Genomic DNA, 13812 nt, shown 5'->3' with positions numbered 1-13812 from the left:
GGCTCCACTGAAGCCAAATGAAGTTATGTCTGCTGAAAATCCAGACTGGGTTAAACAGGAGGCAGTAAATGTGGGTGTGGGTGGCATATAAAGGATAAAAATAATTTGAAAATAAATAAATGGAACTCCACAAACTTTTGATTCCCCGCTGTTTTTTTTAGTTTTACTGTTTTATAGTATAACTGGCTGAATGTTCAGCATTATTGCTGGCGAGTGCAGGTGGAAGGAGAACAGGATATTGCAAAGGCTCCTAGAGCCACATTGCATCTTGCTGTAGGAATAGTTCCACCCAGTGGACTGTACATTTTGTCCTCATTGCAGCAGTGTCCTGAACTTCCTCCTGTAATGAAGCAATGGCACACTTTGACCTTGGAGAAAGGTTATAGCTCAGTGTCAAAGCACATGAAAGATCCCAAGTTCAGATCCTAGCAGCTCCATGACTTCTGTCTGAAACCCTGGAGAGCCACTGCCAGTCTCTGTTGTGTAGATGACCTTGCAAATGCTGTTCGAGTGCAGCTCCCATAATCCTGACCATTGGCAATCCCAACCAGGGCTAATGGGAGTTGGAATCTAACAACATTTGGTGAATCACAGGTCAGCCACTGCTGGTGTAGACAGTACCGAGTTAGATAGACCAATAGTCTGACTCAGCTCGAGGCAAATTCCTATGTGCCCCTTGAGAATACCACTGGGTTTCAGGCTTACCCAACTCCCTGTCTATATAACACCCATAACTGGGATGAGGTGTCACAGAAGAAGCTGATTAACTATGGGAATAGAGCCTGTTCTAAAATATGCACAGCCCCATTGCAGGTTCAGTTATTTTCATGTGGTGCCACTGGCCAGAAGCCAGCCAATTTGCTCTCTCCCCTGCCAACACATGAAAGTTCCCCAGCTGGTATTATAGGTTCAGTGGTACCTCCAGTTACGAACTTAATCCGTTCCAGAGGTCCGTTCGTAACCGGAAACCGCTCATAACATTAGGCGCGCTTTCGCTAATGGCACCTCCTGCTGCTGCCGCACCGCTGGAGTGCAATTTCCGCTCACATCCTGGGGCAAAGTTCACAACAAGGGGCATCTACTTCCGGGTTAGCGGAGCACGTAACCTGAAGCATTCGTAAGGGGGATGATACGTAACACGAGGTACCACTGTAAAGGTAAGGACCCCTGGACGGTTAAGTCCAATCAAAGGCGACTGTGCGGTTGCAGTGCTCATCTCGCTTTCAGGCTGAGGAAGCTGGCGTTTGTCCACAGACAGCTTTCCAGGTCATGTAGCCAGCATGACTAAACCGCTTCTGGCGCAACAGGACACCGTGACGGAAACCAGAGCACATGGAAACACCATTTACCTTCCTGCCACAGCGGTAGCTATTTATCTACTTGCACTGGTGCGCATTCAAACTGCTAGGTTGGCAGGAGCTGGGACAGAGCAACGGGAGCTCACTCTGTTGCGGGCATTCGAACCGCCGACCTTCTGATCGGCATACACAAGAGACTCAGTGGTTTAGACGACAGATGATATAGCCATTATAACAAAATTGATAACTGGCAATCATATAGTTAAAAGCAGAAGTTCTGGTTCTAGAATCATAGACCTGTGGAGTTGGAAAGGACCGCAAGGGTCATCTAGCTATTGCTCTGCAATGCAGGAATCTTTTGCCCATTTTGGGGCTCAAACCCACAGCCCTGAGATTAAGAGCCTCGTGCTCTAGCAACTGAGCTGTGTTGCGATATTGACACTGGAAATAGATCCTGAGGTCGAGCCTTTGATTAGCCTCTTGAGCTTGAAAGGCAACAAAGTGCTTACAACACTCACCTACTAAACATGCTTCTTCGTAATCTGGACAACACTTGCCGTATCTGTCACAATCTGCATCACAGTCGCACGGTCTCCCCCTTTCAAAACTCTCAGAGCAACGTCCTTTGCAAGACAGTTCTACACAGGATGATGAAAGAATGTTAGTACCGTTTTCTTCACCTGCATGAAGGAAATCTGTTTGAATGAAGATGCTATCTGGGTCCTATATTTGAGGGTGCAGCCAAAGCTGTCCCTTCACTTAGAGAAGGCACTGTGATCCAACAGAGACCTTCACCAGAGGTACAGGGTGGAAGGTGATATGTGCCAATTGCCCCTCCTTGCTGTTGTGTGCTTCAGAGGGTTGGTGGGCCCTCCAGAACAGTGAGGGAGGTGTCATGGTGGAACTGCAGGGGCGGAGCCAGCAAGAAGCTCCTCCCTCCCCGATCCACTGATCAAAGCCCGCACTTGATCAAAGAACATTCAACAAAGAGACTTCATTTGATACAACCTTGGATTTTTTCATGTAAAAAGAGCAGTCGGTGCCATCATGAATCAAGGATCTCTGAATTTATTTATAATAACATCTGTGCAAGTTCAAATTCACTAATGGATATCCTTTAGAATCTATGCTGTGGTCCTCTTTAACCCATCCTCGTTATTCCTGTGTTATTCTAATGAGAAAATCCCAGAATAATCGTGTCGTTTATCATTTCATGTCATTTGAAAGTTAATATCGTAGTATATTAGGTATAGTGTGTGAATGATACATATCTTTTTATATTCTTTGACTTCATGCTAGAAGTTTGCAGATAACCAACAGGGAAAATACAGCATGTTACGTACATCTTTGTCTCTTTGTCTGGCAAGCAGTTGTGAAACATGTCTACAAGACTATTGCGTCTATGGCTATTGGTTCTGCAAAGCCCACTGTCACAAAAATATGGCATATATTGGAACGCCAACTGATTTGAATTGCTTCCTATGTAACACAGCTAACAAGGAACCAGAGAGTTTGCTTGTATTGACTTAGCATGGGGAAGATTCAGCCAAATGTGTCTGTTTGCATTGGAATCTAAATAACGTACTCGAAAAATACAGGACATTTAAAAAGTTGTGCATATAAAGCTTTCGGAATCCAAGAAGCTCAATTTCCACAATGTGATTTTAAGAAACTATTGAGTTCCTCTTGGATGATTCCCATGACTGGGTATCCATAATATTTGTTCACCAGTTGTATTGTGAAGTGCACGTTGGTTCCCTGAGGAGTATCACACAGGAACAAATTGCATGTAGAAGTTATTCACATGGCATTACATGTTTCTGCCACCACCCACAGGAATTACTCATACACGTCTCAAAATTGTGCCAGGAGAACTGGCAGGACTGAGTTTGCAGATCACAATGAAAAATATTCACCAATATGAGAGAGAGAGAGAGAGAGAGAGAGAGAGAGAGAGAGAGAGAGAGAGAGAGAAGAGATGACACAAAAAGGAACATCCAAAACACAAGACAACAAGTAACATGTACCAAAGAGAAGGATCTTAAGGCAGTGGTTATTCAAACTTCCACCTAGCATTCTAGAGGGATCCTGCGGGGTCCAGCAGCCCTGATGTCTGCTCAGGGTCTCCTCTCATATCAAGTGGCTAGGTCTGCAAGCAACCATTTACTGTATATTTCCCAGAATGCCCTCTGGGTTGGCTGCTCTGGCCATTGCAAAAAATTAAAAAGGCAGGTCCTAGCCACGCTTGGAACTCTGCCACAGCCACTGCCAACACCAGCGGATATTCCTGATGAGGCCCATCTATGTGTAACCCCTGAAACCTCGAGCTGTCACCGCTTTTGACCATTATGGAACGTTTCCTCAATTCAAAATCAGCTTGTTCTTCTGCTAAGGAGTCCCACAGCATATTTGCAGGGGAATTCATATACATTGCATAGTTGGGCTTATATGTTGACCATACACAAACTGATAGGGTTCCCCTTCTTGACATGCACCTGACACTCCCTTGCAATTGCATATGACAGGAGAAGATCAGGTCAGACTTACTGACTTGCAGGCAGGGATGGAGGCAGGGAGAATTTTGGTTCCGTTCCCATTTAAAGGCAAACCTACCTAATTCACAGGGACACGAGTGGCGCTGTGGGTTAAACCACAGAGCCTAGGGCTTGCCGATCAGAAGGTCAGCGGTTCGAATCCCTGCGACGGGGTGAGCTCCTGTTGCTCGGTCCCTGCTCCTGCCAACCTAGCAGTTTGAAAGCACCTCAAAGTGCAAGTAGATAAATAGGTACCGCTCCTGCGGGAAGGTAAACAGCAGTTCCATGCGCTGTTCTGGTTCACCAGAAGCGGCTTAGTCATGCTGGCCACATAACCCGGAAGCTGTACGCCGGCTCCCTCGGCCAATAAAGTGAGATGAGCGCCACAACCCCAGAGTCGGCCACAACTGGACATAATGGTCAGGGATCCCTTTACCTTTACCTAATTCACAAGTCTTGAAACAATGCGCAAATTAAGAGGCTTGCACTGCTCTGAATTTTACAAGGCAGTTCTTTGCCCAAGTAATAGGTACACTAGTTAATGTGCATAAAAATGCATTAGTAAAAATAACACAAAAAACTGCACTTTTTAAGGCAAAATTGCATTCAAAAGAGTACTAGGAGAATGATGATGAATTTTCATGTGGCTATACATACACAAGACAAACTAATGGGGAGAACAGAACTTAATACCAGAAAAAAAGAGAAAACTGGGGAAAACCGAAATTAACACCCCTACTTGCAGCGCAGCTCATCTACCTTTCATGATCTTGTTGGGAAAATCCCTAATAAGCTCCCCCAAAGAGTTTGAAAACCACTGCCTTAAGTGAACATACCCGTGCTTATTCATACCGGAGCTTTAAAAAATGACTGTGGTCGAAGACTTACCTCCAACACAGCTTGTCTTGTAATCTGGGCAGCACTCCATGTAGAGAAGGCAGCTACTATCACACTGGCAGCCATGATTCCTAGAATACCCTTCCCCACATCTCCCTGCACAGCTTGATATATCTAAAAATCACACAATATGGCTGTAAACATTGCCAAACCAGAATCGTATGTTAGAAAAGAACAAATGGCAAAGCATTGTTGTGTTGTTTCCTCTCACCACTTTTTTTTAAAATATGCATATTCATTGTAATATGATGAATCAGATAGATGGTGTTGGACTTTCGGAGGAAGAGAGGGGAACTAGCCCTGTTGTATATCAGGGAAGGTTGTGTGGAGAGAGTCTCTTCCTTTAAATTCCTGGGAGTTTACCTTAGTGAAGACCTCACTTGGAAAAAAAATATAACTCAGGTGGTTAGGAAGGCCTAACAGAGACTCCATTTCCTCAGGGTCTTGTGAAAAAACAATGTTAAACAAGAATTGATGACCTTCCACAAAAGAAAGTGTCCTCTCATATTGTATTACAGTGTGGTACAGTTGGTTTGACAGCCACAGATAGAAAGTCTTTACAGAGGGTGGTGAACACAGCACATGATATCATGGGCTGTCCCCTGAGCCTGCAAGATGACATTGCAAGGGATCGATGCCTTAGGAGAGCGAGAAAAATTCTCCGGGATGATTCACATCCCGGTCAGCACCTCTTTAATCTTCTACCCTTGGGCAGGAGATATAGAAGTATAATCAGTCGTACCAACAGGCTAAAAAAGAGTTTCTATCTGTGGGCTGTTAGGCTGCTGAACGGAAAATAATATAGTGCAACTGACTTTTGGGGTTGGTGTGTTGTGCGACAAGCACACAGAGTGCAATGAGATTGAGTGTTTGTGGGGTGGGGAGGGGAGGGGAGGGAGGCTCAGTTAATTTCATTGTACACAGGTTGTACATTGACAATAAAGGTATTGTTGTTGTTGTTTAGTCGTGTCTGACTCTTTGTGACCCCATGGACCAGAGCACACCATGGACCAGACCACGTATTATTATTATTATTATTATTATTATTATTATTATTATTATAGCTTCAACCTAGCTCCTGTCATAGTCACCAAGTTCTTCCTTTTGCCAGAGAAAGTGGGGAAGCTGTGGCCTCCAACCCCTATCAAAAAGTGGGCAAACCCATTGTGCTCATGTGGGCTTGTATCCAGGCTGCTTTGGATCTCACCTACATCTGTTCGATTAAGAACTGCTTTAATATATTCTGCAGGTTGGTATGAACTGAACATAGTTCAATGCTGACGTCAATGACATTTTGCTTTATCTTGAACATCCTACTAAAGTAAGCAGCTAATTTGATATCCAGAGTTGTGAGGTTATATGGGTTCTTTTAAAAAAAGAAAAACAAAAAACGATTTGACCTAAAAAAAGAAAATTGCTTACATGGCCAGTTGAAGCATGATGGGTTAAGTCAGGCATAGGCAAACTCGGCCCTCCAGATGTTTTTGGGACTACAACTCCCATCATCCCTAGCTAGCAGGACCAGTGGTCAGGGATGATGGGAATTGTAGTCTCAAAACATCTGGAGGCCCGTTTTTGCCTATGCCTTGGTTAAGTATTCAGCTAGGTTTTATGAGTAGACCAATGGAAATTAAGTTAACCATATCCATTCATTTCAATGGGCATATGTTAAGTAGAACTAAAATTGGTTGCAGCCCAATGTGTGTGGCCAAAGAACAGAGTTCAGTAACAGAAAACATGTTAGAAGTTTGCTCCCATCACTTGAGCTATATCACAGGAGCCAACTCCTAGGGGCCGAGGTCTCTTTGTCGCTGCCCCCCCTAAAATATCTGATGGGCACTGCCATTCAAATGATGTCTGTGTGCCACATCAAGTGACCAGTTATGCAGAGTGGGGCTTACCTGGGGCCCGTCAATATTTTATTCAAGTTGGCGCACCTGAGGTATATAATATAGGGTATGCTACCGGGGAAAATCTTTTATTGTCCTAAGGATATTATAGCTGGTTCTGGTTCTTGGACAACGTGAACAATTCACTGGATCATATTAGTCCTTAAAATAATTTTGTGCTTTTGCAAGCCCTTCAGCTAAAAACCATTCCACTATGCTCATTATTCACGATGCCTGAAAACACTTCAGTGTTGCTTAATATGACCCTGCTATCTCATTGGAATTGGGTAGTTATTCCATATATTTGGAGACTCACTGTTCTGAGTCCTTCAGGCAGTCACCCTTTCTCCAAGGAAGGATTGCCCAGAACGTGGACTATCCACTGTTACAGAAACCTCATCCATCAGGCTTTAAGCAAATACTTGCTTAACTCCAATTGCCACACAGTGCCTACAATATATCAGAGCCAGGCTGTGTTTATACTCTAGCATCATGTTCACTTTTCTCATGTCGTGGAACTAGCTGACATCTACTCTGGTTTTAGCAACAAAAAAAAGTGCAGTTAAGGCAGTGGTGGAGCATCTATTTTGCATGCAGAAAATACAGGTTGCTCAGTAAGGGAGGCTGTCTGAATCCCTAGGGCAGGCATGGCCAAACTTGGCCCTCCAGCTGTTTTGGGACTACAATTCCCATCATCCCTGACCACTGGTCCTGTTAGCTAGGGATGATGGGAGTTGTAGCCCCAAAACAGCTGGAGGGCCAAGTTTGGCCGTGCCTGCCCTAGGGGGTCACTGACAGTGTGGACAATACAGAACTAGAAGGACGAAGGGTCTCACTCAGTATAAGGGAGTTTCCTATGCCAATCTGATTTTATGATATTTTGAAAGTGGACTAGAGGTACATCGACAAGAAAAGACGTGGACGAAAAGGAAGAGTGATGCTTCCATCTACAGTCAGTTCAAAAATGGCTGCCCCTCATTTGGCATCTCCAGAATGGCTCCATATACTCATAAAAAACAGGACTGCCCACAATTTGCTGCGTGAACCAAACTCCCAAAGAGCTCATCAACCATTACAGTGGCTTGTTGTGAAGCTTTATCACAGTTACGGCCAGAGGTGCCGACTTGCAAGGGCGATTCAGGGAGCAAGCAGGTGCATTTGCAATGTCACGACATGTCGATGTCATGTGCATGAGCATCGTGCCTCCTTTCCTAAGCCCTGGGCATTGGAAACAATGTGCCGGGCCTCTGACAGGATACTGCAGCCCTCCTGCCTCTTTCCCAAAGATGGGAGGGCTTTGGGAAGGTGGTGAGAGGGCTCTTGGACTCAGCAGAGTATTGTGCCTCCCTTCCCAAGCCGGGCAGAAGCTTCCAGGGCTTTGAGAAGGACTAGCTTAGCATTTAGGGGACTAGCTTAGTCTTCCTAGTCCACTGACCACACACCACTGATTCACAGTTTCAGTTCCAAGCAAAAGACTTGTGTGATCCATAGACACAAAACGTTTTCATGTTCCTCTGTCAGATTGAACAACTATTTATTGTTCAAACCCAGATAGGAAATCTCACTAGGATCACAACAGCCTGAGTTTGGGGCTAGTACAGGGCTAGCACAGAATCAGATGAAGAGTGTGATTCTAGGCAAATGGTGTGTGTGTGTGTTGGACTTATTGACTTGTTATTGAGTTGTTCACTGCACCAAGGCATCCTTCACTTTGACCAACAAAGACCAAACATTTAGTAGACAAGCCAAATGAAATTACTCAAGACAAGGAGTCGCAACCGGACACAACAAGAAACAACATGTACACAATACGGAAGACAATGGCCATACTTTTTCAAACAACACAAATTGGACAGACATATGACCATAACATTTCAGAGGAAGAATTGAAACATATAAATTATTTTGTGAAGTTTAAGTAAACCACTGTATAAGCATTTGAGAAGACATGATCTGGTTTCTACAGAGAGTGTAGCGAAAGTATAGACATTAAGTGACTTCTTACAGTTCACTGAAACCACAAGGTGTGCCACACACTGATACAACATAAAACCCTTAATTTCTGTCCTTCATTAAGGCCATCTTCACCATGGATGAAAAACAGCAAAAAATAAAAAGAAAGATCAGATTCTTAGACTGTAATGAATAGAAACTGATGCACACCCCGGGTCACTGCACACAGTTCAGTCAAAGTTAAATCCTTGTAAGGGTCATAAATTATTTCCTCTTTAGTGGGGCTCCAAAAGTTCTTAACTTTAACTTCACCATACCATTAGTTTCTGTATTATGCACACATTATGAAGATTACAGAAACGTGTAAAAAGATGTGCTATTTTAAAATTATTGAGTAATTTTTGTAGTACAGTATATGCTTAAAAATAGAAAGAATTATCCCGAAGATCATATTTGTCAAATTTCTTGACAAAAGTTTTCAAAATATTTCAAAATATTTGTCATATTTCTTGACAAAATTCACATGGCCATCATAAGCACAAGCTCCAGCATTATGGTTGCCTAAATGTGCTTTTATTCCGATTAAATCTTAATACTTTGCTTCAAATTAGTTACGGGTTGAGCCGTGAGTCATTAGCTCCTTAAAAAATATTGCTTTTGCTTGACGTTTTACAATACCTTGTGAAGAAACTTGCTGTGCCAGGAACACTGAAAGCAAAATAAGGGAGATCCTATATATATTCCATGCCATGGTGATTTTCAGGGAATACCTCTTTCCTTAAAATAAACAAAATAAAAAGTTTATTTATTATTATTTTCATCATCATAATTCCAACATCCAGATATATACACTGTTCATAATTTTGATCTGATACGTTATTTGTAAGCTCACAGGGCAATCCTGTACAATGTCTACTCAGAAGTAAGCTACACTGAGTTCAGTGGGACTTGCTCCCAAGTAAGTGTGGACAGAATTGCCATTTTAACACTGACCTAGGAAAATGCATATAAATTATATATGTCATATCAGCTGAGCATTAAGAATATGTAGCAGAAGATTTAAAAAGTCACAGCCTATAACATACTTTGCCAAAGAAAAGTGCTAGATAAATTCTACATAGATTTATTTATAAAAATATTAATATACCACTATTCATTAAAAAAAAATTCCAAAGAGCTTTAAAAAGTCATATTATTATTGAAGATGTTAAGTAATTTATGTACATATGTTCAACCACACTCAGCTTTGTAAAATGAATAATATCTAATGGGATCAATTGCGTCCTAGAGATAAAATGGACATGCAAAAAATAAACACATTCAATAACTTTTGGTTACTTCTAAATATATTGAACCTATTATCACCTTCCTTCCTATCGTTACATAAATTTATGATATTTCACAGCTCATCTATACTTCATTATGAATCACCCTGTAGTTTACTATATTATACAGTAAAATTTGTAACATGCAACTTTTAAATGTCCTATGGGTTTTTAAAAGAAATATTATTTGCTTCAAACCACGTTAGTTATTTATATTTAATTTCTACCCTGTATCTATACCTATAATTATAATCTTTTAAAATGTATGCATAATCTTTCCACATAAAAAGATCTGTCAATCCCAAACAATGCTTAAAATAATCAAGAGGAATATCCAACTAAATCCTACTCAGAGTAGACCCACTGAAAGTCCATTGATTTCACTGGGTCTACTCGGTTTATGACTTGGTTGGCTATCACCCTTACATTGTAGTCTATATTTATCCATTACATTCTCAATGTTTTGTTCCTGGGTGTCCTTAAAGGGTATGAACTCTTTGAACGAAGTTCTGTAACAGAAAAGAGATGTTATGCTTACCCTCCCAATGGCTGTTTCTGTTTGCAGTGATTCTCCAAATGCTTATATATACCGGTATATATTGGTGAGAATCTATTGGGATGAACTAATTAGGCAGCATGTTAGACAAAACCAACTGTGACAACCCATGACAGCAAATTTTCCACATCTATTGGAAACCATCCCAGAAGACTAGACAGCACCATCTGGAAAACACTCCCATTAAGAAAAATGACTATGAAAAATAAATAAATTTAGACTTATTAGTCAACACATTTAGAATATTTTAGTTAAGCGAACAAACTGTCCCGAGAGAAGAGATGGATCTGGCAGGCATTTGCACTGAATAGCAGTAGCAGATCATCGTGTCAAATAAAACAAAAGAGGAACTTGAAAATGTGAAGTACATGTTGAAGCATATAGTCACATTGTTTTGGGGAGAGTTTGGAGGAACATCACTGTAGCCACTGTTAAAGTCGCTGGAGTCTAACCCCTGGGGCAGGTGGGAGACAACACCCCAAATTCATTCTTTTCTTTTTTAAAAAAATTAATAGATCTTTATTGAAAGTTCAAAAAGTACATAACCATATGTGGAGCAAACATGGTGAGATGCAAACAAAAAAAAGCGGGGAGAGAAACAGAACCTGTGCAGAAGGGAAAACCAGGGGGGACCCCAAAACTGTATATTTTACAAGGTTGTTACTGTACTTCACCAGATCTTAACCTATTACAGTATTTGTAAGAATGGATTCCAAATATAATTGAATTTGTCCATGGCAAGTCTTCGTTTTTGGGGGACAGGAGGCGGGCGGGTGTGGAGGATTCCCTGGTCCTGAATGGGGTAAATGTGCCCCTGAAGGACCAGGTGCACAGCCTGGGAGTCATTTTTGACTCACAGCTGTCCATGGAGGCGCAGGTCAATTCTGTGTCCAGCTCCATTTGGTACGCAGGCTGAGACCCTACCTGCCTGTGGACTGTCTCGCCAGAGTGGTGCATGCTCTAGTTATCTCCCGCTTGGACTACTGCAATGCGGTCTATGTGGGGCTACCTTTGAAGGTGACCCGGAAACCACAATTAATCCAGAATGTGGTAGCTAGACTAGTGACTGGGAGTGGCCAGCGAGACCACATAACACTGGTCTTGACAGATCTTCATTGGCTCCCAGTAGGTTTCTGAGCACAATTCAAAGTGTTGGTGCTGACCTTTAAAGCCCTAAATGGCCTCAGCCCAGTATACCTGAAGGAGCATCTCCACCCCCATCGTTCTGCCCGGACACTGAGGTCCAGCTCCAAGGGCCTTCTGGCAGTTCCCTCCCTGTGAGAAGCCAAGTTGCAGGGAACCAGGCAGAGGGCCTTTTGGTAGTGGCACCCGCCCTGTGGAACGCCCTCCCATCAGATGTCAAAGAGAACAACAACTACCAGACTTTCAGAAGCCATCTGAAAGCAGTCCTGTTCAGGGAAGCTTTTAATGTTTAACAAACTATTGTATTTTAATATTTTGTTGGAAGCTGCCCAGAGTGGCTGGGTAAACCCGGGCAGATTGGCGGGATATAAATAATAAATTAGTAGTAATAGTAGTAGTAGTAAGTTGTTTGTATGTTGTGAGTTTGTATAAGTCTTCGTAGAAGGTAGTCACACTTTTATTTTTCCCATTCATCAGTATCAGTCTTTTTGCTGTGGTTAGGGGCATGGAGATTCCACTCATATTGCCCTTTTGTTAGGTTCCATGTGCTGGGTATATAATTCAAAAAGGATATTTTGCTCTGTATATGTAAGGTTGTTCTGTACAGTTCTGTTGATGGTTTCAGTTACCTTCTGCCAAAAGTCTTTCAATGTAGGACAATGAAAAAATGTATGTTTTAGAGAAGCATTATCCCTATTGCATTTCCAACAGTTAGATGCCTCAGACAGCCCTTTTTCAAACAAACACAATGGGGTCTGGTATATTCTAAATATTATTTTTTGCTGTATGAACCTCAATTTAAGATCCAGAGACACCCTTGTTATAGCAGTTAAAACAGTTTCCCACTGTGTGACCGAAATTGAGATCTCTAGTTAGTTCTTTATTCCAATCTTCCCTCAATACCTGTATATCAAATTGATTTGTTAATAACAAAGATTTATATATGTTGATTGCCAGTTTTTTTGTTGTGTAGGAGTTAATCAACTGCTTCAATATCTTTGGGATCTCTGAGGTTGTAAAAGCTACTGGTCCGTAGATGGTGGTTAGTAAGTGTTTTAACTGGAGATATTTGCGTTGAACAAATGTAGGTAATCTGCATTTGTTTCTTAAAATGGAATACTTACAAAATTCATCCTCTTCGTTTATCAACTTGACTAACTTTAATATACCCAAATTCATCCACCTCTTCCATATGACCACTTCTTTCCCAATTTTTAGAACCACTGAGCCTCTTGGGCTTGCCAATCAGAAGATCGGCAGTTCAAATCACCGCGATGGGGTGAGCTACCGTTGCTCTGTCCCAGTTCCTGCCAACCTAGCAGTATGTAAGCACACCAGTGCAAGTAGATAAATAGGTACCGCTGTGGCGGGAAGGTAAATGGCGTTTCCGTGCGCTCTGGTTTCTGTCACGGTGTTCCATTGTGCCAGAAGCGGTTTAGTTATGCTGACCACATGACCCAGAAAGCTGTTTGTGGACAAACGCCAGCTCCCTCGGCCTGAAAGCAAGATGAGCGTCACAACCCCATAGTCCCCTTTGCCTGGACTTAACTGTCCAGGGGTCCTTTACTTTACTTTATTTATTTATTTATTTATTTATTTATTTATTTATTTATTTATACATACCTCGAACATCTGGCTGGGTTTCTCCAGCCACCTAGAGGTGCGATAAGGAATTGTGAATGCTCACATGCTATCACCATATCTTTAATATAATAAAGTGTGATGGGGCCATGTACTCTAATAATCTGCGCATATTACTTCATCGCACTTTATATTTTAGGCCTAGTGGGAATGTTGGAAGTCCATGCTTCTCCCTGCTCGTTCCAAAAAAGAATCCCTTCCAGTAAGTTTAAGAAGCCGCTGAATACGAATCCTGCACCCTGTGTGAGCCACCAAACTAAATGCGGCCCTCCAGCCATGTATTCTGCCGGCAAAGACCTTAACAACTCATTGCTTGTGCAATCTGAGGCAAGAAGGGACCCCCATGGGGCTTATCATGGTATACAGTGGAAGGGGTTGCGTTGAGCCTTGTGTGTGTCATACACTGTGTCATCCTATACTAAGTCCTTCCAAAAGATGTTCACATACTGAAAATAAACAACAGGAAGCATGACGTCAGTATTATAGCTGCCATCTTATATAACGTCTGTGGAGCTCTGCATTCAAAAATTCGATTGGATTCAGACTGGGTTTACTCTTCACTTTAAAAAAGGTAAT

General features: G+C 42.2%; 1 protein-coding gene across 2 annotated transcripts in view; it reads right to left on the bottom strand.

Annotated features, from left to right (window-relative positions):
* The window catches only part of PRG4 (proteoglycan 4), a 40942-nt gene extending 30430 nt beyond the window's left edge, over positions 1-10512 (bottom strand). Inside the window, exons 1-4 of one of the 2 annotated variants that reach the window (XM_083620081.1) lie at positions 10435-10512; positions 9250-9348; positions 4721-4843; positions 1817-1936 (exon numbers count right to left, since the gene is read on the bottom strand). In XM_083620081.1, coding sequence (XP_083476207.1) covers positions 1817-1936; positions 4721-4843; positions 9250-9322 — 316 coding nt within the window. In that variant the 5' untranslated portion in view covers positions 9323-9348; positions 10435-10512. The remainder of the gene's footprint in view (positions 1-1816; positions 1937-4720; positions 4844-9249; positions 9349-10434) is intronic. The other variant, XM_083620082.1, reaches the window with a different exon arrangement.
* Positions 10513-13812: the final 3300 nt, after the last annotated feature.

This window comes from Podarcis filfolensis (genome assembly GCF_964270895.1).
Source record: "Podarcis filfolensis genome assembly, chromosome: 6".
Taxonomy (NCBI): Eukaryota; Metazoa; Chordata; class Lepidosauria; order Squamata; family Lacertidae; genus Podarcis; species Podarcis filfolensis.
This window is presented reverse-complemented; position numbering and strand designations above follow the sequence as displayed.